The sequence below is a fragment of the Pistacia vera genome, unplaced genomic scaffold (assembly GCF_008641045.1).
Source record: "Pistacia vera cultivar Batoury unplaced genomic scaffold, PisVer_v2 Contig343, whole genome shotgun sequence".
Lineage (NCBI taxonomy): Eukaryota > Viridiplantae > Streptophyta > Magnoliopsida > Sapindales > Anacardiaceae > Pistacia > Pistacia vera.
Genome location: NW_022196161.1, coordinates 682,297 through 709,655, shown reverse-complemented (window position 1 = coordinate 709,655; position 27,359 = coordinate 682,297). Strand labels below are relative to the sequence as shown.

Genomic DNA, 27,359 nt, shown 5'->3' with positions numbered 1-27,359 from the left:
AAAATCGAAACTTTTGCGCTATCTTTTCATCCAGAAGTATGTTTGAAGATTGATGTCTCGGTGAAAAATGGGAATTGAGGCTGTAGAATGCAATAAGCTAATGCACCTGCAACTTCGCACGCGATTTGAACTCGTGCTCCATGAAAGTGAAGCTTCTGTTTGTTGAGATTATGAATATGATGGGAAAGCGTTCCATTAGGGATGACTCGTAGCAGAGGACTGGTACCTCAGTCTCCAAGCAACAACGAGAAGCTTCACGATGTTTCGATGATTGATTTGAGATAAAATGACAACTTCATTAATGAATTGCTGAATCTGGCTTTTATCAATTGCCTTTGCTCTTTTAACAGCAACTATGGTTCCATCAAGTAACTTCCTTTGTATAAAGTGAAATCCTCCTTGACGAGAAACCGACTCGGTTGTAATTGTCTGTAGCACTTTGAAGCTCCTCTGCTGTAAATATTTTAGCATTTTCACTACTACCACTGGATGATAATCGTTGCTGCAGCAAGAAGCCACCATTTTGCTTAAACAATTTCTCTCTTCCAATCTGTTTCTCCTTTTCTTTAGAATTTGTATAAGTTGTAACCCAAAAGAAACATGCATAACAATCCCAAACCAATGCCAATACCTGAAAAAATAAAAAGTTAAATTGTTTCATAGGATGGTATTAAAAATCCATCGTAAAAAGTGTATTTAACGATATCTTATACAATGGTAGTATTCTCCAATGTTTAGTCAAAATCTATTATCATTTACAATTGATTAGCCCAACCCGTATCAAACAAAAACGATGTCGATTCTGCAGGTGAAAATGTAAGACTTTCAAACTTATTGGAAGTCAATTTTTTTTGGGGCGATCTGCGTATTTGGAAATCTAAACAGTGAAAATGTTAAGAGGTTCTAATGAATGCCTGCAATCCTAAGAGAAGTAAAATTATGATAAGCTCTCTCGCTTTCCTAAGAATATATGTAACAAGCTTCTTGTTTTCACAGAAAGTATTAACAAGATAATCAATGCAATTTAATTCTGTATTTTAAAGACTCAACAATGAAACTGATGAGCTTAAAGGCAAAAAATTATGAGGCAATTACCTAACAGAGTACCAATTTGACTGAAATTTTTTGCCTTCAGTTTTACAATAACTGATACCTCTAGACTTCCATCTGCTGGGCAATAACAAAGAATTTCTCTGATTTTTAGAGCAACTTTCCCTTTTCAATGGAATCAAAGAGGGTAAAGGGATAAATCACACTATCCTGCAACAAGTTGTTACTCCGGATGCTTTTTTCATCAACCCCAAAAGATTGCAATTGATCCAAAAGAGTCCCCCATGTCACCATAAGCCAGCAACGAGCTCACGCCATTCCCCGTCTGGTTGCGCTCGGACAGGCGCATCGCAGCGAACAGTTAGCTGCAAACCAGGCCAAACTCAGTTCATCATAATAATTCTGCCCCATGAGAGCCTGGCAAGTAGTGAGGCCTTGGTAAGTGTTATTGGCGATTGAAAATATGTCTCATTCTTTCGTATAAGGCGTGTTTGCTGGTAAATGCTACCTGAACTGGAGGAACAAGAAACAGGAAACTTACTAATTTCCAGGCGGGATCGTGTCGTTATTGACGATATGTTGTTGATCGAAGCGAACCGAGGCTTCCGAGCTAGAAGATAGGCAAAATGCGGGGAATCATAAGGTGGCTGTGAGCGAATGTATGAAGGATTGGCATGAAGTTTCAGGACCATTGCAGAGATAGCCTTTTGATATAAGGTTTTTTGCATCTAATTGTGTGTTGCAGGTAACTTTGCGGCAGTTTGAAGGATTGAAAAATGGAGATAGCAAGAGGAAGATCGAGAAGAGGAAGCTCAAGGATGAATATGGCTCCATGGTTTGAGTCTTCTTGAAAGAGTAATTTAAAAAAAAAATATCTTCCAAATTGGATATGTCTTCGATGGTCAATCATACGAAGGATAAATTCATTTGGTAAGTTTATGGTTATATATAGTTATTCTCTCTCTCGTGATTTTACAATTTTTTTTTTTTTTTTTTTTTAGATTTTTATGTAGGAAATCTGTCTAAAATTTGTCTTTTAATAGATTTCTTATTTGTTGATGCTCGTTTCGGCACACAACCAATTGTCACGGGGTGACACTATTTGATGAATTAATGCACGTAACATAGATGTGTCTAGTGAAATAATGAAAAGAGGTTTAAAGTGGTTCGGATGCTAAGGTAGCAAGTCCTACGTCCACTGATTTTTATTGTGTTGGTGTGGGTCAGGTCGCGAAGCGGACTGACGTACATAAGGTTAATAAAAGAAATATGTTTTGCTTTACAAGAGAGAGAGGGTTGTTTTTTGTAATGAATGGCCGAATCCCCCTAATGAAGAGGTCTTCTTCATTTTTATATCAAATTGAAGCGGTGTAATCATCATTAATCTATGGGTTGGTGTGACTGGCAGGATATGATCAGGCTTCACGTCCCGTTTCCCTTTTTCCAAGCTGACTTTGCACGACTTGCTGCAGAGAAATGGACGCGTGTGAGCTCCATGTTCTTTGCAGGTCTGACGTGCGCACATTGTCCTGAGGGGCAGGGTTACCCCTTCTCCTCATTACTCTCCTGACGTGACTTTCCCACGTCAGCCCTATTTCCAGGCATAACAGAAGCCCCCTAGTTTTTAGGTTTGTGGAACGAGCTTGGAAACTAAGTCACACTGAAGGTTCCTGGTCGGTCGACCTGGATGGGGTGAGCTCGGCTCAAGAATCGCAGCGAACACGATCTCGCGTGATTCTTTCCTAAGCACCTGACAATCTTCCTCCTAGCGACCTGGATTTGACGGAAGCTCTTTCTGAGCCTTTTAGGTTCAACGAACCCTGGTCGCTCTGTCAGGCGTTCTGCAGGAGGTGACAGCACTTGTCGCACATTAAATGCGCGGTATGATGACCGACGCCGTTTGGACAACATTAACTGCGTGGCAGATTTGAAATGGCAACCCTTATTGCCGACTTTAATGCGACGTGGGTTTTGAGTTGACGCCCCTTCACGGCATTTAATGCGACTGGGGCCGCTTTAATACGGGGAGAGAGGAACCTGTTGCGTTCAAGGGGTGGTAACCGTCGATTCGCATCCAATAAAAACTGGCATTTTTCAGATGAGGCACACGAGATTTCTTTCGCTTCGAGTGATTAAACCTTCGCAAACCCGGAATCTTCTTCCTGATCGCGCTTTTAGGCAACCAGGACGAGTTTCGGCCCCGGCTCCATATTTACAGAGTAAGATTCTCTTTTTTTTTTTTTTTTTTTTTTTTTTTTTTTTTTTTGGCGGTTTGGTTGATCCACGGCGTGGGGTCTCCGGTGTTTCACGCGAGTCGCGACGCCGCTATTGGTTTCGAGCCGTGGATGGCGGCTGAATCACTGGCTAGGTTTAACATTTGTCCCTTGCCCGCACGGGCAAAACACAAGGCCTAAATGACCGTGTCTGTCGATGTTGCAGACTGAAATGGAACCGTCAACATCCAGGCCGAGGACGGAGCCAGCTCGTCCTCGCGGGGAGCTCCCGAGGACGAGCTCTTGACGTCTACTCGTTCTCACCTCCGAGGAATATGCTAGAATAAAGAGGCAGTTTGATATCCGCTCGGAGGTGTTCCTCGACTACGCTAGGCGTCACGGCGCCCGGCTGATGGCCTTGCCGCGATGCTCTGAAGAGATCATAAGGGTGGAGGGAGGTTCCTTCCATCCTTTCATCGGTCGGTCCTGGATCATTCGAGATCGCACCGATGCAGTTGACGCAATGCGTATGTACATCGCTGTTGCGATGTACATCGCGTGCTGCGAAACGACTTGGAGAGCCATCGCAGTGGAGCTCGGTGTTGCCTACTACCTGAAGAAAGTAGGGATAAGGACGTCTATCTGTCTCGGCGACCTACTATGCCGCGGGGATACACGCTGATCCCAGCAATGCGGGGCCTACGAGACAAAGTTTTCTTTTTCTTTTATAACGTCACTGCCATTTTTCAGGATCCAAGTAGGTTTCTCTCGCTGGGTTGTTATTTGCTCGCACGATCATTAGTAACGACCTATTCTTTGCAGTTAATAGAACGAACAGCCAAAACCTACTCGCTGACCCAAGCAGGCTCGTATCTTTCGGGGTATTGGACGAGGAACAACGGGACGCGAGGAAGCTCGTGACAACCGCGAACTGCGGAAGTACGGTTTTTTCACCGACAAGGCATCGTTGGAACCTCTAGAGGTAAGTTATGTGATTTCTTTCTGGTCGTAGAATAAATTCCCCTCTGACGAGCTTGAATACAGAGACCATGCCCCCAAAGAGTCCGGGCAGTCCCGCCGACGCCATTCGTTTCCCTCGCTGAGGAGTGAGAGGGCGGCCGAAGCTGCCGTGCCATTCCGACACCACCGCTGCGAGCTTCTACGCCTTCGCAGCCCCGTCCTGCACAAGAGGCGACCAGGACGAACAGGTCGCTCGGGCGCCGACTGCTCGCCCCAGGCGTAAGGCTCCGGCCCAAAGGTCCAAGAAGAGGAACAGGTCCAGCCGAAGAGTCTGAAACTGAATCCGAGGAGGAACTCTGAGGACGTGCCAAGAGTCAGGAGGTCGGGGCAAAGAGCCCGCGGCAACTGGCGGACAAGGCAAAGGACGGGCTGTTCTGGACTCGTTGGGGAGTCTGCCCGAGCACTTGTAGCAATTGTTATGGCCTGCTCGAGTGCGAGCTTTCGAGGTCGTACGCGAGTTTGCAGACACGGGCGACGACCTGTGGCCACGTCGTTCCAGCATCTGGACAAGGTAAGCCAGCCGTACTTGAAATTTCTTTGGTCTATTTCTAACTCTATCTTGCTCGCAGGATTGCTTGCGATGAGGATGTCCATGGAGAGACGCGGCTGGGGGTCGCAAAGGGGACGAGCGACCTGCAAGAGGAGGTCACGAGCTGAAGCAAAGTTTGGAGTCCGCGCTGAGCGGAGAGAACCAAGCGTTCGTGCAGCGAATAGGTATCTGAACCAAAAGGGACGCTGCTCAGCGAACCGTGGATACCAGAGGGCGGAGCTCGATCGTCGTGCGGAGGAAGTAGAGAACTTCAAAGGACAACCGCCAGGCTCTCTAAGGCGGAGAAAAGGACCAGGAGCTGCAGGCGACCTTCGAGCGGGCCCAGCGAGCTGAAGGGATAGGAGGCCTTCGAGCAGAAAGGCTAGCCCTTGAGGCGAGCTCCAGGAGAGTCGGGCAAGAGTCGCTTCTCTGACTGATTGAATGAGAATCAGTCCGAGGAAAGGAGGAGAAGGCGCGGACGGGCTAGGGTCCATCTATACCCTACGAGCTAGAACCCGAAACTTGGACACATCCGACTCCCGGAGAGTTGGCAGGCGACCTTGCAAGTATGGCCGAGGAGGACGACAGGCTGCCGCCGGCCGCCCAAGGACCCGACCAGCAGGCGGCTCGGCTCAAGGATCTTCCCGACCAGCCTTAGGCGAAATGAATCGTCCTTATGTAATGGGTTTTTCGACATCTTTTTTGTTTATAAATGATGAAATCTTTTCGATTTACAGTTCGCTTTTTCGTATATATGTGCGCGATTTACAATTTGCGATTTACACAGGCAATTGTTGTATAATTTTTACATGCGAACAGAACAATACGAGCTGTTTCGAGCGAATAAAGTAATACTTAAAAAGAACTAAAAAATAAGAACTGAGTTCAGGATTATGATAGTAGGCCGGAGGTGCTCGGCATTCAAGCTCGGGGTACTTGGAGCCATTCAATCTTTTGAGATGATAGGTCCCGATCTATTACTTTTGTCGACCCGGTATGGACCTTCCCAGTTAGGCCCTAGTACCCCCGCACTTGGCTCTCTGGTTGAGGAGAACTTCCTTTAGCACAGATCTCGACCTGGAGTCTCTTGCTTGACCTTGTGAGTCGAAGAAGATTTTTGCTCGCTGTTGGTAGGCCGCTATCCTAGCAAGCCTTGTTGCGGTGTTCTTCGACCGATCAAACTTACTCTCATAGTGCCTCGTTTCGGTCTCATTGTACAAGTCCCTCCGAAGAGACCAGTTCCGACCTCTACAGGGATCATTGCTTCACAGCCGTAGGCTAGCGAAAATGGAGTTTCGAGGTGGGGTCCTTGGAGTTGTCCTGTACCCCCACAAGACTTTGGAGAGGCGTCGCCCAGTTCCTTTGGCTGCCCGAGCTTGGCTTTCAGAGTGTGCTTGATGGTCTTGTTGACTGCTTCAACTTGGCCATTCGCCTGCCGGTCTGGCGACTGAGGCAAATTTTTTATGGATGCCCAGCTCGTCGCAAAACTGCTTGAACTCCTCATTATCGAATTGTTTTCCATTGTCTGAGATAAGGGTGGAGGAATTCCGTAGCGGCACACTATATTCTTGAAAACGAAGTCTTTAGCTTTCTGGTCGTGATCGCGGCTAACGGCTCGGCTTCGACCCATTTTGTGAAGTAGTCTACCGCGACCACGGCATACTTGACCCCTCCCTTTCAACCGGCATGGGGCCGATGAGGTCGATCCCCCAATGGAAAAAGGCCATGGGCTAGAACATAGTGATCAGCGTGAGATGGGGCTGCGGGATGTTCGCGAACCGCTGACACTTGTCGCATCTCTTGACAAAGTTGTGCGCATCCTCTTAGATCGGGGCCATAGTATCCCTGGCGCACATTTGTTTGCAAGAGACCGAGCTGCTGTGTGGTTACCACAGATCCCCTCATGATTTCCCTTATGATGTAGTCTGCTTTCTGCTGGTCCACATCGGAGGAGCGGGGCACTGAATCCTCTCCTGTACAGCGATCCCCGATGAGCGTGAAGCGAGCAAGCCTTACTGTGGACCCTCGCCTCGACTTTGTCGCTGGGCAAGGTCCATCCTTGAGGTACTGTACAATGGGAGTCATCCAGGAATCTGGCTGAACCTCGTTCACGGCCTGTTCGACCGAGCTGATAGTCGGAGCATTGGCAAAACGAACAGGAATGTTATCGGAGCCTCTGAATCTAGTGACGAGGCAATCTTTGCCAAGGCGTCCGTATTGAGTTGCTCTCCCTGGGGATCTGAGCGTCTCAAAGTGCTTAAATGACCCCAAAGACGACCTTAGCTTCTTTCAGGTAGCAGACCATGTTTCTTCCTGCTTGGTACTCCCCTAGGATTGGTTGGACCAGCATAGAGTCGCTATAAATACTGATCGCGGTTGCACACCATTTCTTTGGCGAGTCGCAACCAACGAGCAGAGCTTCGTATCGGATTCATTGTTGGTCGCTTTAAACCCGAACGGAGAATACCATGATTCGGATCCCTCGGGACTACCAGGAGAAGACCCGCACCGGCTCTTGTCTGTTCGATGACCCGTCGACGTAGAGGTTCCATGTCGACAGGTTCTGGATGTTTATTGCCCGACTTCGCTGACTGCTGCTCGCTCGGGAGATAGGAGAATTCCGAGATGAAGTCTGCAACAGCCTGCCTTTGAGTCGACCTGGGCGTGTACTTAAGTCGAACTGGCTCAACTCCATGCCCATTTGAGCAGTTTACCTGAGGCCTCGGTTTCTGGAGGACCTGCTGAGAGGGTAACTTGTCATTACATTGATTGTATGGGCATGGAAGTAAGGTCGCAGCTTTTGGACGCGACCAACAGGGCAAAAGCTAGTCGCTCCCATTTCCGGGTACCGCATCTCGGCATCCGATAGACGCTTACTTGCATAATATACCGGCCAATGAACTGTTTCACCTCTTCTCGTACTAAAGCTGCACTGACCGCGAACTGAGACACGGACAGGTAGATGAGCAGGATTTCTTGTGGAGAGGCTTAGGAGGAGTGGTGGCTTCCCAAGATGCTCTTTTATACTTGGAATGCCTGTCGCATTCGGAAGTCCACTCGATTTCTTATGGCTTTCAGAACATTGAAGAATGGTAAACAGCGGTTGTTAGCCTCGATATGAAGCGACTAACGTGCCGCTATGCGACCGTCAGCTCATGACACTGAATTTTTGCTGGTCGGACTATTCCATATCGAGCAGGGCTGGATCTTTCGGGGTTAAACCTCTATGCCTCGCTGAAGCTATCAGGTTTCAGAATTAAACCTTATCATTAATGACCTTCCCAGAATCAGTCACATAAATTGCAGAACTAGCATCAGTAGCTGACATCTTCCCTGTTTCCCCCTGCATATATCCAGTTAAATAAGAGATGAGTCTATGACTTTAGAACAGCAAATCTAAGGTATACAACATAGGAAAATTCATGTCATATAAAGAAAAAGATTGGATCCAGTAAACTTGAGTCAAAATATATTTTCCATATATGCACTGGGGCAAATATGCCCTATGTAAAACAAAATTATGAATACCATAAACACCATATAATATTTATTTAAAATACCGCTCATTAATTGGAAAGTCATGCTGTCTACAGTGTATATATATATATATATGATCAATCTGCATCAATTACCATAAAAATTCTATATCTAAACACAAGAGTACCTGCAAGGCACGGAAGAACAATGATTCGATCAACGCTGGCTTGTGATATCCTATCCGGGGAGCAACATCTCATGTTATTCTGAAGTAAGGATCCTGAACAAAACAATATGATGAAATACGAGCAAGAATAGAAGACACATATAACCAAATTAAAAAAAAAAATTAAAAAAAATGGAGAGACAAGCTATATAATAAACGTATAAAAACATTACCAATGGTAATTGTACCAGACACTTTCATCCCTACATAAGAAGATGGTTCACCACAAATGTTCTAGAAAAATGGTATAAGTACTAAAACTACTGACATTTCATGATGAATGGTGAAGATTATATAAATTTAATGGAAAGATTTTCCTATAGCAACAATCAAGCAAAGAGTTATCTGTTACATAACTAGATTATGATCCAAGTTCAATGTATATTTAGTAATTATATGATCAAAAGTAAATTCAATAAGAAATAAGTCTGAAAGATAGGAATCTTACCTGGTCAATGGCACAAGGAATTAAGCAACGAAGGTGATCTTTGCCGGAAAAAAGGTGTGGGAAAGAACTGGGAAACAATGGAACTGCCTGCGCTAATCCGAAATGAAGCACAGAGGTATATAATTGTGGTATTTGACACTGAAAAGAATTGTAACCAGTAAAGTGGCATCAACATACCTGCACAGGTGGAAAACTAACTTTTCCAATATGATCTTCACCAGTGAAACCAAATATGCCAACAACCTAAATAACAGCAGCAGACTGATTAGTACTATAGCACAAAAGAACAGGAATTACGGAAAGGACATACAAAAGAAAAAAAGTAAATCTGGATTCTGGGAAACAAAATGGTTTTTGCAGAAAAAGAAAAAGGAAATGTCAAACATAATTACTTTATTATACGTGACAAACTTGGCAACCTTCACCATGTTTTTGTGGAAGGCACTGCAAAACAAATTTTAGTACAACATCAATTAGGAAACAAAAAAGATGAAATAAGTATGATAGCATAATCCAGGGAAGGTTTGGGAAAATGCTCGAGAGTTGATGCAATAGTAAACCAAATTAACAGCCAAACAGATCAATAATAGGATTTTTAATTTTGCAGTTAAGCAAAATTAACAAGGATACTTATCCCAGTAAAAGATGCCTGGCAATAATTCACCATTCAATTCCAAGATATGGTGTTCAATTCTGCTGCTTAAATCACAGACTTGACATAGTTTCAGAAATGCTTACCAGTTAACAGTGCAAATTATCACCAATATTGATTACCACCTTTTTTTTTTTTTTTTTTTTCCCTAAAAATCCCATATATAAAAGTTATGTACACGCAAACAACATTGAATCTGAAGCTCAATACAATAGTTCCACTAGCTAAAACGTAAATGTTAGATATGAGATCCAGACTACCTCATGCTATCTATTCCCAAGAAAAAATACTCCAATACCTATTTTCAGTACATATACTACCAACTCAAGCACTCCACTACATTAGCATAATGTATCACTTAACAGCCTGCACTAGTATATTCCCATACCACATAGCATCCTTAACAATCAGGATTTCATTTTCATATGATTACCGATTAGATACAAGACTTAAAAGACAAAACCCTTTAGGTGGCAGGCCTGGTCGCGAGGTGATTTCTTGTTTACAGGCAGCTTAGAAGGCAATATTAAACTTGAATGTAGCCAAAAGCTTATTACCAAACCCAGGTTGCCATCAATACTCTCTAGCATTTTCACATGACAATAACCCTCCAGTCATTATCACACCCTCATACTGGTTCAAAATTTCTGTCCACAAATGGCTAAGCTATTTCTAAAAGTCATAAACTCCTAAAAAAATCTAACATTAGTGTCTAAGTTTTAGACAGAAGTTTGCTGGGTCATCAACTAGGTCAAAATTAGAAATATAAATTCCAAAACTGTCGAAAAACATACATACATTCAATCACTCACCCACCAACATAATCAAAATCTGAGAAGATGAAGGTTTTTGTTATGTCAAAACCACAAGCAATAATGTCTTTTGCATTCTCCCGGGCAAGTCTCTGGCTCTCCTAAATAGAAAGATTTTTCCACATGCACTTTTCATCATCCGTAAGTTGTATAACAAGAGGAACTTTAAAGGCATCTTACAAATATCTGCAAGCAATGTTACACATTGACCATAAGTCAGAAGCAAAAAATAAAAATAGAGACTGCAAGAGTTGGTTCAGATAAAGAGATAATAGATTCCCTTTGTGGGTCGTAGCACAGAAAAAAAAAACCTAAAGTAAAATAGGCAATTAAAAGGGCTTCACAAGTTCAATCCCTTCTGACTAGCGAGAACAAGTGCAAATTAACAAGATTTTAAAACAATCATCAATGTACCACCGATTGTAGCTTTGCGGTCCCATTTTGTAGCAAAAACAAAAGCAGTTCTTATTCTTAAAAATTAAAACCACCAAAAAAGAAAAAAAGCCCGCATTGAATATTGTGTTTTGAAGAATTACCAATAAAAATTCCTGTAGTTATCTACATTCTCAAAAGCATTCGTTCGGTTGCCACTGAAGATTCCCAAAAAAACATCAATTCAATTGATAGCATATCCAAATTCCAATCTCAAAACAATTTTATAAATCACCGATTTTCCAACACAACACACTTAAATTCCATTCATCAGAACAACAAAAATAGAAGCAATCACTTCACCACAAAATTCAATTAAACTAATTTCCTTAGTAAACACATTTGTGCTGAAGTTTAATTCAACGCATGAAAAACTTTACTTACATTACTTCAATTTCCATCATTCAATAAAACAAACTCATCAAATAATTATAAAAAAATTCAAGAAATGAACTCACTTAGTAAACATAAACGGAACTAAATGCCCCAAATGCAAAGCTTCAGATGATGGCCCACGTCCCGTATACAAATAAAAATTCTCTCCTCTCTCATACGCGTCCAGTATCTCACCAAAATCCCTGCTTGACAAAAACCCATTTCACAAAATCACAAAAAATCGACCCAGAAACAAATTACAGAAAGAATCCACAAAAATGACTTCTGGGTCGAACAGGTGGGCGAAAAAAAGGCCACGGCGCAGGAACACGTGGGGCGGGCGGCCGGTGAGGCGTTGTACTCTGTCGATGAGGGAGGTGTCGAGCCTTTGGCAGCCGAATTGGTCGATGAGTTTGTCGTAATCAATTTTGCCTTTTGAAGAGACCTGCCATGGGTTCACTACTTGATCTTGCTCTTGTTCTTCTACTTGAGTTTTTTCTTCGTTCTTGTCCATGGAAATTGGATAGTGAATTGGTTTGGTTTAGTGCTAAGAGTTAGTGATGCCGAGAGTTGCAGTGAGAAGAAGGGGCTTGGAGGCTAGGGGATGGCAGATGAATCGGATTGTATTTATACTATGGAATTTTAGGGCTTTTCCAGGGGAAAAATTAAAGTTTAATTTAAGGAATTAACTGATTTATGATAAAATTACAAAAATTCCCCTAATTAATTTGTTAGGGGTGTATTTATAAAGTTTTAAGGTATTTCAGTCGTTTTTTGAACTAATAGGGGGTGATTATTTTTCATAGGGTACCTGGATAAGGAATCGGTTTCTTGAATTTTAGAACTAATATGTTTTGGTTCCGATTCCTTTTTTTGGAAACCTGGATAGGGAATCGGAACTACTCATCCTCACCTAAAATTTTAAAATAACAAAAAATTTACTTGTCGTTAAATTTTAAATATTAAAATAAAAGATAGAATAATAATTTCATAATATTTTTTAACTCATACTCATTCAAGTTTATGTTAATTCGAAAATCTCATGGAAATTTTATTAATATATCATACGTAAGGGGATTAATGTTATTAACGGTAAAGTTAATTTAAGATTTTTATCTTATTTTATTTTCAGATTTCACTAATATGATTTTACAAAAGAATTTTTTCAATATAGCTGAAAAATCAAATAAATATATATTCTTTTAAAAGTAACATAAAGTAAATTATGTTTTGATAAATTTCCCTAATGCTTTTGATATATCATTTACATTGATTTTTTATTTTTTTGGTTTATTTTTTATATTTATTGAATATGTAATTTTAATGAAAAGCTAATCCAGTATGCTTAAAATCCCCCCAAATCATAACTTCTATCTTCCCTCAACTACAAGCAATTTAAGATTATAATTTTTATTTTGATGAGGTTTTATACAAAATTAATTTGTATATTGATCCACTATCAAAGTATGTGTATGCCAATTTTTTATAACAAATTATGATCAATTTCACATCAGCATCGTGATATATATATATATATATATATATATATATATAAAAGAGGCTTAAAAGCTACATATTTTTATACAATTTTCAATATAACATTTCTCTTGTTTTTAATTATTATTCGGTAGTCTGATGGTAAAAATTTAAAAGAGGATATAAATTTATACAACCTTTCAAATTTGAGTATCTATAGTCATCCGAATTTAAAAGAGATAATCGAAAATATGCATAAACCCATACGGACACTCTGAATCTCTGATGTTAACAAAAATAAGGCATATGATATGGAATCTCAATCTCAAAGCGTCTTCTTTATTCAATGACTCCAAATTTTGTAATAATTTATATTAAAAAAAAAAAAAAACAAACAAACAATTTGTTGAACTTGTTTATAGCCTTCCATTCGTCGTGACGATTCACACCATGTAACCCCTCTTTCAAATATAAAATTCCTCCTTTGTAGAATCATACATACTAAAGCAAATACATTTTTTTTTTTCCCTTTTTCTATCATTTAAAGAATAAAGATACATATTCCAAAAATAAGAATCTAAATATTGGATGGACGCATAAAAAAATAACATCAATTCAACTACTTTTGGATAGTCAAGTGATTCAATAGAGATTCTTGGGTGAATTACTCAAGAAATTTTAAGTTCGATTTTAACCTTAGTTGCTAATAGGAACAGTCACTGGAATTCTTACTTGGTTGATAGTTCCAAGATCTTGAATGATTAGTTGAAGTACGCGTAAACTGATCTACGCCCGGTCATCCAAGAAAAAAAAAATCAATTCTATGGGTGTGTTTGGTCCATTATTTTGATACTTTTTAGAATAATATTTTAAAAAAAAGTTAAATTGGATGGATATTACGATGTAGGATTTGAAAATTAACAAAAGATACCCTCTATATTTGTTTATTTACTAAACACCCCTATAATAAAATATTAAAAGTTAACAAAAACATCCTCAACCTACCCATAAAATACAGACAGTCGGCCATCACCACTTGAGGGTGGCCGGAGTCGTCGTATCGGCGTATGACCGGCTAGATCTTGTCGATCGTGCGCCGATAGGATCTTTTTCATCCAGATCCACGGTGGATTTGACCGGAAAAGACTAGATGTACGACTAGATCTGGCCATTGACGACCAGATTTGGCCACATTTGGTCGTCAACGATGGCCAAAGATATGGCTTGGCCGTCATTGACGATTGTCTATGGCCAAAGATGTGCCATTACACTAGATTCTAGCTAGCTTTCGACAATGATGGCCGAAATCTGATAAATGTGGATTGCTATGATGTTTTTACAATGTGGGTTGCTTTGGAGAATCTTTCCAAGATTCCCCAAAGCAAGAATCTGAAAAAAAAAAAAAAAAAAAAAAATCCAGATAATGTCTACAATGATGGAGACTCCATTTTTAGCGGAAATACTACACTATTTGTGATAGATTCTTGTCCATTCATGGATATTTCATCGTTGAAAACTTGAAGATCTTGCTTGATTTCTAGGCATCTTTGAGATCTTCTTAACCCTTCAAGTTCCAATGCCACATGCTTCATTGTAGGCCTCTTTTTCCCATTCAATCTCAAGCAACTCAATGCAAGCTCTACAATAGTCTGGATATCTTCTTCACTAGCTTCTTTAGCTACTCTAGCATCTAAAATCTCCATCACTTTGTTCTCTTTTGCTAATGAAATGAAGTGTGAAACCACGTTTCTCTCTTCTTCATCTAAAGAGATCGGTTTTTTACCGGTTAACAGCTCTACAAGCACTACCCCGAAGCTGTACACATCACTTTTATCTGTGAATTGACTTGATTGGAAGTACTCAGGATCCAAATACCCAAAAGTTCCTTGAACTGCTGTGGTTATATGTGTTTTGTCATTTGGATTAGACCTTGAAGTCCCAAAATCTGAAACTTTTGCGCTATACTTTTCATCCAGAAGTATGTTTGAAGATTTGATGTCTCGGTGAAAAAAAAATGGGGATTGAGGCTGTAGAATGCATATAAGCTAATGCACCTGCAACTTCGCAAGCGATTTGAACTCGATGCTCCATGAGAGTGGAGCTTCTTGTGCCTGTGAGATTATGAATATGATGGAAAGCGTTCCATTAGGGATGAACTCGTAGCGAGGAATGGTACCTCAGTCTCCAAGCAACAACCTAGAAGCTTCACGATGTTTCGATGATTGATTTGAGATAAAATGACAACTCATAATGAACTGCTGAATCTGGCTTTTATCAATTGCCTTTGCTCTTTTGCAGCAACTATGTTCCATCAAGTAACATTCCTTGTATACAGTGCCAAATCCTCCTTGACCGAGAAACCGACTCCGGTTGTAATTGTCTGTAGCATATTTGAAGCTCCTCTGCTGTAAATATTTAGCATTTTCACTACTACCACTGGATGATAATCGTTGCTGCAGCAAGAAGCCACCATTTTGCTTAAACAATTTCTCTTTTCCAATCTGTTTCTCCTTTTCTTTAGAAATTTGTATAAGTTGTAACCCAAAGAAAACATGTAAACAATCCCAAACCAAGCCAATACCTGAAACAAATAAAAAGTTAAATTGTTCGTAGGATGGTATTAAACATCCCATCGTAAAAAGTCTATTAACGATATCTATTACAATGGTAGTATTCTCCTAATGTATTAGTCATAAATCTATTTATCATTCAAATTGATTAGCCCAACCGCATCAAACAAAAACGATGTCGATGCGAGGGTGAAAATGTAAGACTTTCAAACTTATGGAAGTCAAATTTTTTATGGGGCGATCTGCGTAATTTGGAAACCATAAACAGTGAAAATGTTAAGAGGTTCTAATGAAATGCCTGCAATCCTAGAAAAAGTAAAAATTATGACAAGCTCTCTCGCTTTCCTACGAATATATGTTAACATAAGCTCTCTTGTTTGTCACAGAGAGTATTAACAAGATCAATCAATGCAATTTATCTTGTATTTTAAAAACATCAACAATGAAACTGATGAGCTTTAAAGGCGAAAAATTAGAGAGCAATTACAACAGAGTAACCAATTGACTGGAAATTTTTTGCCTTCATTTTACAATAACTGATACCGTCTAGACTTCCATCTGCGGACAATAAACAAAAGAATTTCTCTGGATTTTTAGAGCAACTTTCACTTTTCAATGGAATCAAAAGAGGAGTAAAGGGATAAATATGCTATTCGCGACAATTTGTTAGCCTCGGATGCTTTTTTCATCAACCCAAACAGATCTGCCATTGACCAATAGGGTCACCCCATGTCACCAATAAGCCAGCAACGAGCTAACGCCATTGGCCGTCTGGTTCGCGCTCGGACAGGCGCATCGCAGCGGAAACGTCAGCTGCAAACCAGGTCAAGACTCAGTTCATATAATAATTCTGCCCCATGAGAGCCTGGCAAGTAGTGAGGCCTTGGTATGTGTATTGGCTATTGACAAATATGCTCATTGCTTTTTATCGGGTAAGGCGTGTTGCTGGTAAATGCTACCTGAATACAGGAACAAGAAACAGGAATAATTACTAATTCCCAGGCGGGATCGTGTCGTTATTCGACGATATGTGTTGATCGAAGTGATACCAGAGGCTTCCGAGCCTAGAAGATAGGCAATCCTGATGGGGGAATCATAGTGGTGGCTGTGAACGAAATGTTATGAAGGATTGACATGAAGTTCAAGACCATGCAGAGATAGCCTTTGATATAGAAGGGTTTTTTTTGGCAGTCTAATTGTGTTGTGTTCAGGTAAGTTTGCTGGCAGTTTAATGGATTGAAGAAGGAGATAGCAAGAGGAGATTGAAATGAGGAAGCTCAAGGAGGAAATGGCTCCATGGATTTGAGTCTTCTTGAACAGAGTATTTGAAACAAAAAAAATATCTCCAAATTGTACAATAATCAAAATTGTGTCTTTGGTCTAACATACGAAGGATAAATTCATTTGATTAGTGTTATGATTATTATTAGTTATTCTCTCTCCTGACTATTTCAATTTTAAATTTTTGATGTAAGAAATTTGTCTAAAATTTTGGTTTTAATAGATTTCTTATTATAAATGGCTAGTCCAAAATTTTAAGGGCAGTTTGGTCGGGGTTAAGTGGCATTCTGAGGTATGTCATCTATATTACTGATTACCACGTTTGATTGTCAAGTAATATAAGATACCATAATCTTTAAATACCAATAGTGGTTATATTGGTAATATAAGAGGTAATCGATTACCTCCATTTTCTTAGGTTTTCTGAGATTACCAGTGTTATCTTTTTTGTTACAATTTATCCCTTATTAATAAAAAATTTTGGACAATAATACCCCTACTTTAAACAAAATTACATTAATATCCATTTTCAATTTTACCCTTGTTTAATTAAAATTTTGGACAATAATAAACCTTATATTTAAAAAATTTACAGACCACCACAGCCACCCAAGCCACCACCACCACAGCCACCCAGCCACACCACCGCCGACCGCGGTCAAACCACCACGGACCACCGCCGAAAAATTGCCGGGTCCTAAAAAACATGGAAATTCTGTGGGAGGCTCGGGGAGGCTTCGATATGGCCGTTTTTGGCCATATGATGCCGAAAACGGCCACTATCGGGCCAGATTGGCCTATAATGGCCAGATCTATTCTGGCCATTTCTGGCCAGATCGAGGGATCTGGCGTTAACGGCCAGATCCCCGGCCATTATAGGCAGGTCTGGACCAGACTGGCCGGTAACGGCCAGATCCGTGGGCGTAACGGCCAGGTCTGGTCCAGACCTGGCCGATAATGGCGCGGGATCTAGCCCGATATGGCGTTTTCGGCCATCATATGGCAAAAAACGGCCATATCGAAGCTCCCGGAGCCTCCCACAGAATTTCCAGTGTTTTAGGGGGGCTCCGGTGATTTTTCGGCGGTTGTTCGCGGTGGCGACAGGCGGGCGGCAGGAGGTGGGGGTGATTTCGTCATGAATTAAAGTTTTTTTATAAGCGGGGGTGTTTTAGCTAAATCTGAAATATTGGGGGTTAAAAAATTATTCAAAAATTAATAATAAAAATAATATTATATTAATATTTAAAAGAGGGTCAATTTAGTAATTTAAATAACATACCAACCAATTTATTCCCATAACCAAACATATTAATATAACATACCCACTAACTAACCAAACATATTTTCTTAAAGATTCCCAGTAATCTTCCAAGGTAATCTATCTTTCCAATAATCCAATATTCCCAGTAATCTAACATTCCTGAACCAAACGCCCCCTAAAAGGTATTTAAGATTTCACTATCATATAGAATAATATATATATTTTTTAAATATAAAACTTGAGATCCTCATAATGTGAAATTTTACTCCAAATAATAATTGAATTTTGTTTTGCTAACTGTCAAGATTCAATGAACTAACATGTCTTCTTGTACTTATTTCACTATTACAGATCAGACCATCTTTAAAAAATATATAAAACATTAGTTTTTAATTCATATTTTTCACATCTTATTTCAAAAAAAGTCGTATAAAACGACATGAAATCAAGAATCCCATCTCAGTATGTTTTGACAATGATTTTTTTGAGATTTGGTAACCCCAAATCCAATAATTAAGTAATGCAGTTTGATTTTATTGCATAATCTATGGTTTCTGAAAGTACACGCAATTGATTTCTGAATAGATTATATATGCCAGCCTCCAACCTTGACTAGGCTGAAAACAAGACGGATCATTTCAAAGTTCAAAGGTCAAACCACGATTTCGAAATTCTAAAAAGTAGACCTGGAAGAAGCTGCATGTGTAGTGACAGACGAAAGATATTGACTGGTTGGAGATGGTCAATCTCCAAGGAGATGAATAAGGAGAACAGAGAAATTGAAGAAGGATTTTTTTCTTTATTGGAGGCCTGTAATTACAATTACAATGAATTATATCACTATCAAAACTAACTTCAATTATCTATAATTGAATACAGGTAATCTATTTGAGCTATGACTAACAAACTCAACTCACTTCTAACATTTTCCTTCTCTTCGAATTACATGAGACTAAAAGTAGTCTTCCAATGCTTTAGGCTTCTTACTTAGTCTTCAAGGCCGACTTTCCACAAGCCCTTTGACTCTATCATTCTCTTCCCCTTCAAGCACAACCTTGCCCTCATGGTTGAATTGCAGATATAAGCACTTGAACCGCTCCAATGACTCCCATGATGTTTCTTCAAGGGGAAATCCTAACCATTGCACTAAAATCTCAACAATTGATTGAGAATTAACCTTTCGTACCCCGGATATGCTACTACTGCTGTAGGTTCAATCACATGAAATGATAATGTAGTGACTAGAGGTAGATCAAGTACTTGCCCAATGGTTGGATTAGGACACTTCTTTAAGTTGGAAATATGAAAAACCTTACCACCCTTTTAATCACTTCAAATGGCCCTTAATAACGCTTATTGAGCTTAGAATAATGATGCCCTACTAATGATGTTTGTCCATGAGGATGCAATTTTAGGTACACCCAATCGCCAACATTAAACTCCAAGTCTCTCCTGTGCTTATTAGCCTGCACTCTCATGGCTTCCTAAGCTTTATGCAAATTATCCTTTGATGTAGACAAAGCCAAGTCCTTAGGTTGCATAAACGACTCTGCCACTTCACTATTTGATGATCCCAGAACATATGTTGGTAGGGTAGGTGGAGGGCTGCCATAAACAACTTAATATGGGGAAATTTTTATAGAGGAATGGATGGCTGTGTTATAGCAAAGCTCAGCCCATGATAAAAGAGGATGCCATTTAATGGGTTGATGATGAACAAAAGCCCTAAGTATTGCTCAAGACACTTGTTTAAGACCTTAGTCTGCCCATCTGTTTTTGGATGATGGGCACTAGACATTAGCAAGGTAATTCCACTTAATGTGAATAACTCTTGCCAAAAGGAATTTACAAATAGTGGATCTCTATTAGAGATGATAATCTTGGGAAACCCATGCAATTTGCAGACCAAGATGGTGAATATTTCAACAACTTTGATGGTTGTAAAGCCCTTTTTGAGAGCTCTAAAGTGCCCATATATACTCAAACGATCCACTACCACCATAATAGCATAGTAGCCTTGTGAATTAGGCAATCCAGTGATAAAATCCATGCAGAGATCCTCCCAAATAGCAGCTGGGATTGGAAGGGGCTATAATAGACCTATAGGAGAAACAATAGTATACTTTATGCTTTGACACACATGACGGTTAGTGACAAATTCTTTAACATCCTTAGCTATACCATTTCAATAGAAATTAGCAACAACTCTAGATAAATTCTTCTTCACTCCTAGATGACCAGCTAAGGTTGAAGAATGAAGTTCATTTAAGATGGCTTTTTGAGGGAAGATATTGGATTGAGGAGCAATTTATGTTTGAACAACATGCCATGTTTAAATTCCATATGAGGATGGGAAACCATAGAAGAATTCAAGTTAGAAATTATGGATTGATAGAATGGATCAATAGCAACTTTAGTTTTAAGATCAGCTAAGAATGAAAATATAGGTACTGAAATGGCCATAAAATGATAATCTTGCAAAGGTTCTAATATGGTAGCACACATGGTGAGTTGACCATTGTCAGAATCAATAATAGCATCTCTTGAAAGGGCATTAACAACTTTATTGTGTTTTCCTGGGTTATATAGAATTTAAAAGTCAAAACTTATTAACTTCTCCATATACCTTTGTTGATCAGGTGTTTGTATGACTTGTTTGAGCAAATCCCTTAGACTTTGGTGGTCATTATGTATATAAAAATGTGTATTAAGTAGATATTAACGGCATTTCAACACCAACTTTGTTATTGCAAAAAATTCTTTGACATATGTCGAGGATTTTTGTAAGGTAGGAATCATTCTCTTGCTAAAGTATGCAATATGGTGATTTTCTTGTAAAAGGACAATACCAATTCCCATCCCTGAGGCATTGGTTTGAATGACAAAAGGCTTTTTGAAATTTGATAGAGCTAATACAGGAGCTCGGATTAGCAAAGACTTTAATTTTTCAAAAGCACATGTAGCTTTATCTGTCCATAGGAAATTATCCTTCTTTAGTAGATTGGTCAAAGGTGCTGCAATGGAAGCATAATTTGGGACAAATTTTCTATAATATCTAGTGAGACCCAAAAATGATTTCAGTTGCTTCAGTCTTTTAGGTAAAAGCCAATTGAGTATGGCTTCAATTTTGTGAAAATCAGGTTTTACTCCTAAAGCAGTCACTATATGACCTAGATACTCAATTTGATCATTACCAAAACTACATTTGCTTATCTTAGCAAAGAAACAATTAGTATTAAGACAAGTTAAAACCATCTGTAAATGCTCTAAATGATCAGATTCATTTTTGCTGTAAACCAAAATATCATCAAAAAAGACAATCACAAACTTTCTTAGATATGGTTTAAAAAGCGAATTCATGGTTGATTGAAAAGTTGTTGGTGCATTTGTGAGACCAAATGGCATCACAACAAATTTGTAGTGTCCATCGTGTGTCCTAAAAACAGTTTTATGGACATCATTGGGGTTCACACGAATTTGGTGATAACTAGCCCTTAAATCAAGTTTAGAAAACACATCAGCTATTTGGAGTTCATCTAATAACTTATCAACAGCGAGTATTGGGAATTTATCTTTTATTGTAGCTTGGTTTAAAGCCCTATAATCCACACAAAAGCGCCAAGTCACATCCTTTTTCTTAACTAGAAGAATTGCAGATGAATATGAACTCTAACTTGGCCTAATTATACCAGTGCTTATATGGTTGTTAGTATCCTACGATACGCGATATGAATCCTACGATACAATTCGATACGAGTCACTAACGATACGTATTAGGGGGTATATCGCAAACTTTTCGATACGTTGATATGTATCCTACGATATAATACGTACCCTTAAAAATATCGATACAAATCGATACGGCTTTTTTAATTCAGCCCAAAAAAATTTTCGGGTCGGGTTGAAATAAATCGGGTTAGATCTAGGTCACTCGATCCGGTTCACTAAAACCCACCTAAAATTACCCATCACTAATTTTACCCTAGCTAGATTCACTCATGGTGAAGAGAGCAGTTGCACGCACCTTAGTCTCTCGGTCCCCACTCCTCAGCAGTCAGCAATTAAGCTAAAAGTCACCAAGTTCTACACAATTTGTTTAGGTGTACTACTCTTTTTCTCTTTTCATTTCATATTTGAATTGTAATATAATATTATAAAAAACCTTGATTTGTTTGTTTGCTCATTAAGAATATAAAAATTTGATTCATCTTTGTTGATTGTTGAATACAAGTGGAGACAATTAAATAATATAGAGCAATTGCATGCACCATAGCCTCTCGGTCCCCACTCTCAGTAGTCAGTAGTTAAAGTATTAAACCAATTAAGCTAAAAGTCACCCAAGTTCTACACAATTTGTTCAGGTGTACTACTATTTTTCTCTTTTCATTTCATATTTGATTTGTAATATAATATTACAAAAACCTTGATTTGTTTATTTGCTCATTAAGAATATAAAAAAGCGATTCATCTTTGTTGATTGTTGAATACAACTGGAGACAATTAAATAATATAATATTAGAATACTAAGAAATTCCTAGTTGCATTGTTTTATGAATAACAATTTTACAAACCTCTTGTATATGAGTTTTGATTTGTTTTCCTTATGTTATACTTCTTCATTTGGTTTTTTGCAGCCTCTTTTGGTCCATTAGATTAAGACTGAGATTTGAACCATGAGAAATAAGAAGCGAAAATTAGATGATATTACATGGGAGCATTGTAAAAAAGTGAATGAGGAAAGTAGATTGCATCTTACATGTAACTATTGTGGTATACCATATTGGGGTGGTGTAATACGAATGAAAAATCATCTTGCTAGAACCCATATCCAAGTTAAGCCATGTAGTCAAGTTCCCGAAGATGTTAAAATGAAATTTCAAGAGTTGTTGGTAGCAAAGAAAGTTAATAAGGATGATGATGATGATGATGATATGGTTGACATTTTTAAACAGCAAGATGTTAATCCCAATACGGGTAAAATTGACAGTTTTCTTAGTAAGGGAAAAAAAGGAAGTGGTTCTAACTCTAAGCAAAGAACTTTAAATGAAGTTGTGAAGGATAGGGAAAAGGTAATTCAAGATATATGTAGGTGTCTTTATGGCAATGTATTACCATTTAATTTAGTTAAAAGTCCTCTTTTTGTTGACATGTTAAAGTTAGTGGGAGATTATGGAAGGGGATTGAAACCTCCTACTTATCATGAAGCAAGAGTTTCTTATTTGAAGAGAGAGGTTGATCTTGTGGAAGAAAAACTTGGAAAGTATAAAAATGAGTGGAAAAAGAATGGTTGCACATTAATGTCAGATAGGTGGACAGATGGAAAGGGTAGATCACTGACTAACTTTCTTGTCAATAGTCCAAGTGGGACAGTTTTTTTGAAATCTATTGATACCTCCGAATTTATAAAAAATGCTCAAAAAATGTTTGAGTTACTTGATAGTGTTGTGGAGGAGATAGGAGAAGAGCATGTTGTACAAGTGGTAACTGACGGAGCATCCAATTATGTAGCTGCCGGTAGAATGTTAGAAGAGAAAAGGAGAAAGCTATTTTGGTCTCCTTGTGCGGCTCATTGTCTTGACTTGATTCTTGAGGATATTGGAAAGATTGCGGTATTCTATGACACCATTGCAAAAGCCAAGCAAGTCACAAGTTTCATTTATAGGCATACATGGGTGCTTAATTTATATAGAAAATTTTCAAAGGATAAAGAGCTAGCAAGACCGGCAGTAACAAGATTTGCAACATCTTTTCTCACATTGAGTTGCATTATGGATAGTAAACTAGCTCTTAGGTCCATGTTTGCATCAGAAGAATGGGCAAATAGTACACATGCTACTACAGTTAAGGGGAAAAAAGTGGTGGATATTATCTTGAGTGATACAAGATTTTGGAAATCCATCCAATTTGCCTTGAAATGTGTGGATCCACTAGTGGAGGTTTTGAGGCTTGTAGATGGTGATGCGAAACCAGCAATAGGATACATCTATGAAGCCATGAGAAGAGCAAAGAATCAAATTGCAAAGAATTTCAACAATATCAATATAGAGAAATATGGAAGATAATTGACACTCGTTGGGATTTTCAACTTCATAGGCCACTTCATGCAGCGGCATACTACCTTAATCCTAAGTAAGTGTTGATCATTTTTTTTTTTAATCCATATAAAAATTGCTTGAAAATTTGAATTTAGAAATCTAATTTATGTTGATTTTATATATTAGGTACCATTATGATCCAAACTTCAATCCGGACAAAGAAGTTAAAATTGGATTGTACAAGATAATTGAGAAGATGTATCCGGATGTGGAAACAAGAGTTGAAGTTGATGTTCAACTTGACAAGTTTAAAAGAGGAGTAGGATTATTTGGAATGGATATGGCCATAATAATAAGAGACAAAAAACAACCGGGTATGTTTACTTATATGTTTGTTATTTATTTATTTATTTTGGTTATAACTTACTAATGTGTTTGTTATTATTATTATTTTTTAAATAGCTTAATGGTGGGACAACTATGGAGAAGAGTGCAAAGAGTTGCAAACACTTGCCATAAAAGTCTTAAGCCTTACATGTAGTGCCACGGGTTGTGAAAGAAATTGGAGCACCTTTGAACATGTGCATTCTAAAAGAAGGAATTGTTTGGAGCAACAAAGATTGAATGCTCTTGTCTTTGTTAAATATAACCTTTAATTAGAAATGAGGCAAAAGCTTAGGGAGGAGAAAGGAGAGGCATATGATCCAATATGTTTATTAGACATGGAATCCGATGATGAGTGGATTATGGAAAAAGAAGATCCTTGCTTGCCGGATGATAATTCATGGATGGATGTTCAAGAATGCTTCAACATAGATGAAGGTGCTGCTAGCAATGAAAGAGCCAGAGGTATATCTTACTTCGATATTAATCTAGCAATTCTTTTAATAAAAAATTGAATGTACTATGTCTATTGATGGTTTGATGATTTCTTTATAGGACCAAGGAACTTAAATGCTAGCAACAAAAAAGCTAAAGAAAAAGTTGTTGAAGAGGAAGATGTACTGCCCATTTTGTGTGATGAAGACGGAGAAAGTGTAGAGGAAGATGTGTTGCCTATTTTGCATGAAAATAATAACACTAGTGGAGATATAGATATTGACATTGATCTTGGAAATGATATAAATGGTTGAAAAGAAATGATATAGATTCTTAAGTTTGTGATTAATTTTGATTATGTATTACCATAATTTAAAGTTAATAGTATCACAAAATTTGTTAATTAATCATGGGGTTATATTAATTTTTAGAAAAAAAATTATTATTTTATTATTTAAAAAAAATGTGTATCCTACGATACGATTCGACTTGCGATACACGATTCAAAAAATTAGGTTTTCGATACATGATACGATATGCGATTTGACAACCATGTTCTTAACATTTTTGAAACTAGCTTTTCAATCTCAATTAGAATTCAAATCCCTCAACAGCTAGTGTTGCCAGATTGGAAGATGCAGTTGCGACTTTAAGTCATGATTTTGGAGTTCACAATGAATTTCAATATCAGTGGATAATATTGATCCGAATCAGACTCAACATATTGCAGAATTATAGGAAACTCTTCAGGATGTTGCCAAAAGAATGATGACATTTGAAGAGAGATTTAGACTACAAGAACCACCCATTCATCCTTAGGAGCATCAATTTTAGAATCTGATTCATGTACAAGAGACCTAACCACAGATGCAATCAATCAGGGTGGAGGTTCCAAGATTCAATAGGGAAAGTGCTTCAGGATGGTTGATGAAAATTCAGAACTTCTCTGTCTTTAACCACACTCTAGTACATCAAAGATTGTCTATTGCTTCTTTTCATTTAGAAGAAAAGGCATTAGAGCATTATTAGTGGTTGCATAAAAATCATCTACTGAGGGATTGACAAGATTTTATGATGTAAATTGAGCACAGATTTGGGGATTCTCAATATGAAGATGCTTTTGGCAAATTGACCAAGCTAACATAGACTGGGACAGTAGAGGAATATTGTAGTCAGTTTGAGAAGCTAGCTATAAAAACGGAAGGTGTATTAGAAAGAGCCTTGATTAGTTGCTAGGTGCTTGGATTGAAAACACACATAAAGACTGAGGTACAGATCCAAGTTCCTTATTCCTTGGTCCAAGTTATGCATTTGCCTAAGATGCAAGAGAAGAAGTTTGAAGAACAGAGAGTGGCGTACAAATCTTGGAATAAGAAATCTTAGTTTAAATGAGTAATACTTTTGGGAATAGAAATTTTCCATCAAGGTAACCCCTATTGATGCTTCAAAAACCTTTTATTTTCTTATCAAGAGACTAACTCCAAGTGAGATTTTAGTCAAAAGAGAAAAAGGGCTTTGCTATAATTGTGATGAAAAATCTCACAAGGGTCATAGATGCAAGGGTACTTAGAGTGTTTTTGCTGTTATTAACTAATGAGGAAGATAAAGATTCTGTGCCTATGGAGGAAGAAATCACTGCCGGGGTATTAGCCATTATAGAGGAGGTTATTGATATTCCAGCCATTAGTCTACATGCATTGGCTGGTCAACACTGTCCAAGAACACTAAGAATGATTGGGGTTATACAGGGCATGGATGTACAAGTCTTGATCGATGGTGGAAGTACTCATAACTTCATCAAGAAAGGGTGGCAAGGTACTTGAATATTCCTATAGTGCTTTCTAAGCACTTCAAGATACTGAGTGGTAATGGCGATACATTGGAGTGTGAAGGTTATTGTTCTCAACTGCCACTAAAGTTAACTGATCAACAATTCCTAGTTGACTTCTATGTTCTGAATTTGGGAGGTGCATGTACTATTTTGGGAGTCCAATGGCTCGAGCTCTTGGAAGAGTCATCATGGACTACAAGGAACTACATGGAGTTTCAATGGCATGGAAAGACTGTGAAGTTACAAGGAGAACCCCTGCTGCAATGCTAACCTAGATGTCCTAGTTGAGAAAGCTAACCGAGAATGATAATGTTGCAAGCTATTTTCATCTTGGTGCTTTACCTCATCCAATTTAAGAAACCAATGTAAGTACTCTTAATAATGATCTTTCTTATCTCTTGGATGATTTTGTTGTGGCTTTTTCGGAATCAAAAGAATTACCATAATTTAGAGAAATTGACCATCACGTACACTTAGCACTAGCAACTAAACCCATTAATGTGAAACCATATCGTTACCATTACTTTTAGAAAACTAAGATTGAAAAGCTAGTTTTAGAAATGTAAGCACATGTATAATTAGGCTGAGTCAGAGTTCATATTCATCTCTAGTTCTTCTAGTTAAGAAAAAAAAAAAAAAATAGAAAATTTAAAAAGAAAAAAAGGAATTTAAAAAAAAAAAAAAAAAAAAAAAAATACCAAAAAAAAAAAATAAAAAAATAATAAAAAAAAAACAAAAAAATAAAAAAATTTAAAAAAATAAATTAAAGGCTGGTTATCACCAAATTTGTGTGAACCCCAATGATGTCCATAAAATTGCTTTTAGGACACACAATGGACTCTACAAGTTTGT

General features: G+C 38.4%; 1 protein-coding gene and 3 pseudogenes across 1 annotated transcript; 1 reads left to right on the top strand and 3 right to left on the bottom strand.

Annotated features, from left to right (window-relative positions):
* Positions 1-18: 18 nt before the first annotated feature.
* LOC116138668 lies at positions 19-2,961 on the bottom strand (annotated as a pseudogene).
* A 5,107-nt stretch (positions 2,962-8,068) lies between these two features.
* LOC116138667 lies at positions 8,069-11,814 on the bottom strand (annotated as a pseudogene).
* Positions 11,815-14,121: 2,307 nt separating this feature from the next.
* LOC116138666 lies at positions 14,122-21,182 on the bottom strand (annotated as a pseudogene).
* A 1,313-nt stretch (positions 21,183-22,495) lies between these two features.
* Positions 22,496-23,884, top strand: LOC116138665. Its single transcript, XM_031424359.1, has one exon. The coding sequence runs from the start codon at positions 22,496-22,498 to the stop codon at positions 23,882-23,884; it is 1,389 nt and encodes a 462-aa protein (XP_031280219.1).
* The last annotated feature ends 3,475 nt before the right edge of the window (positions 23,885-27,359 follow it).

Excerpts from the sequence above, each read along its gene's own strand:
- LOC116138665 (XM_031424359.1), top strand. The coding sequence starts at position 22,496 with ATGAGAAATAAGAAGCGAAAATTAGATGATATTACATGGGAGCATTGT.